Raw genomic sequence first — 1,183 nt, 5'->3', positions numbered from 1 at the left:
GGGGTCCTTTGTTTTCAAGTTTTTATAAGTTTTTGATCTGAGAATATAGAAAGATTGATAGACAGAAAAAGAATTAGAATAATTCCTGATCTTCGTAAAAAAAATTAATGTAGAATAGCAGATGAAGGCTTCTCTCAAATTGCCTAATCCCCTTCTCCTCCCCCCATTTACAGGAGACGTACACTGATGTGACGTTGGCATGTGAGGGCAAGTTCTACCCCGTCCATAAACTGGTTCTGTCTACGTGTAGTGAATACTTTAGTGATATTTTTGAACGTACTCCCTGTAAAAACCCTGTGGTGGTTTTAAAAGACATACAGTGCCGTGATATAGAGTTCTTACTAGACTATATGTACATTGGTGAAGTGAATGTGAGACAGAATGAACTCTCATCCCTTATAAAAGCGGCCGAATGCCTAAGAATCAAAGGGTTGGCGGTGCCAGACGAGGAGCCAAAGAAGGCCTCCAGTAATAGTGTTAGTACAAGTGGAGTGCAACAGAGTGCGAGGCAACGGCCAGAACAGCCCAGTCCGCCAGCCAAGAGACGGAAGGCGGATGACCGGCGGGCCACCTCTATAGGAACAGAACACAGCCCAGGTAGACCCCCTGGAGACCCCACTCCCGCCAGCCCAGATCGCCAGAGCCATCCCCAGCACCAGCACTCGAGCACTGCGGACTTAGGCAGTGCGAGAGAACAGCCGGACCAGCAGCAGGGCGGTGACGTGAGCACGGACATCCCAACGGTACAAATAAAAGTCGAGCAAGACAACTTCGAAACCACAGGCCAAGATGACTACACCTCGGTTCAAAGTAATAGCTATGATGACGGAGGAGGGGATGATGGGGAAGGCCCCCAGGGGTCCGAAGGTAACACCAATGAGTTCCCAGAGTTCCTCCAGTCGACTGTGGAAAAGGAAGAACCTGTGGCCATGAGTGACTTTAATCCTAGTGATTTCCCCGGGCCTTCGGGTCTACAAAATGTAAGTAATAATGTGGGGAAAAGTGTTTAGAGTTTGGTGGTGAAGGCATTTGTTGTCGACTTGTAGGAACTTGTTTATTATTTTGGTGTTATTCTAGATATTCTTGGAAATTGTAAGAAAAAGTTTTTTAACTTGGGGAAAAAAGAAAGAGTAAAAAGGCAAATGTATGTGAAATGAAGTTGAATGTGAGAGGAAATCAACCA

The 1,183-nt window shown here is 46.0% G+C and overlaps 1 protein-coding gene across 1 annotated transcript in view; it reads left to right on the top strand.

The window, feature by feature from the left end:
• LOC119589302 (zinc finger and BTB domain-containing protein 7B-like) overlaps window positions 1–1,183 on the top strand; it is a 53,190-nt gene that overhangs the window by 2,592 nt on the left and 49,415 nt on the right. Inside the window, exon 3 of the mRNA XM_037937925.1 lies at window positions 174–980. Coding sequence (XP_037793853.1) covers window positions 174–980 — 807 coding nt within the window. The remainder of the gene's footprint in view (window positions 1–173; window positions 981–1,183) is intronic.

The sequence above is a fragment of the Penaeus monodon genome, chromosome 25 (assembly GCF_015228065.2).
Source record: "Penaeus monodon isolate SGIC_2016 chromosome 25, NSTDA_Pmon_1, whole genome shotgun sequence".
Classification (NCBI taxonomy): Eukaryota; Metazoa; Arthropoda; class Malacostraca; order Decapoda; family Penaeidae; genus Penaeus; species Penaeus monodon.
This window is presented reverse-complemented; position numbering and strand designations above follow the sequence as displayed.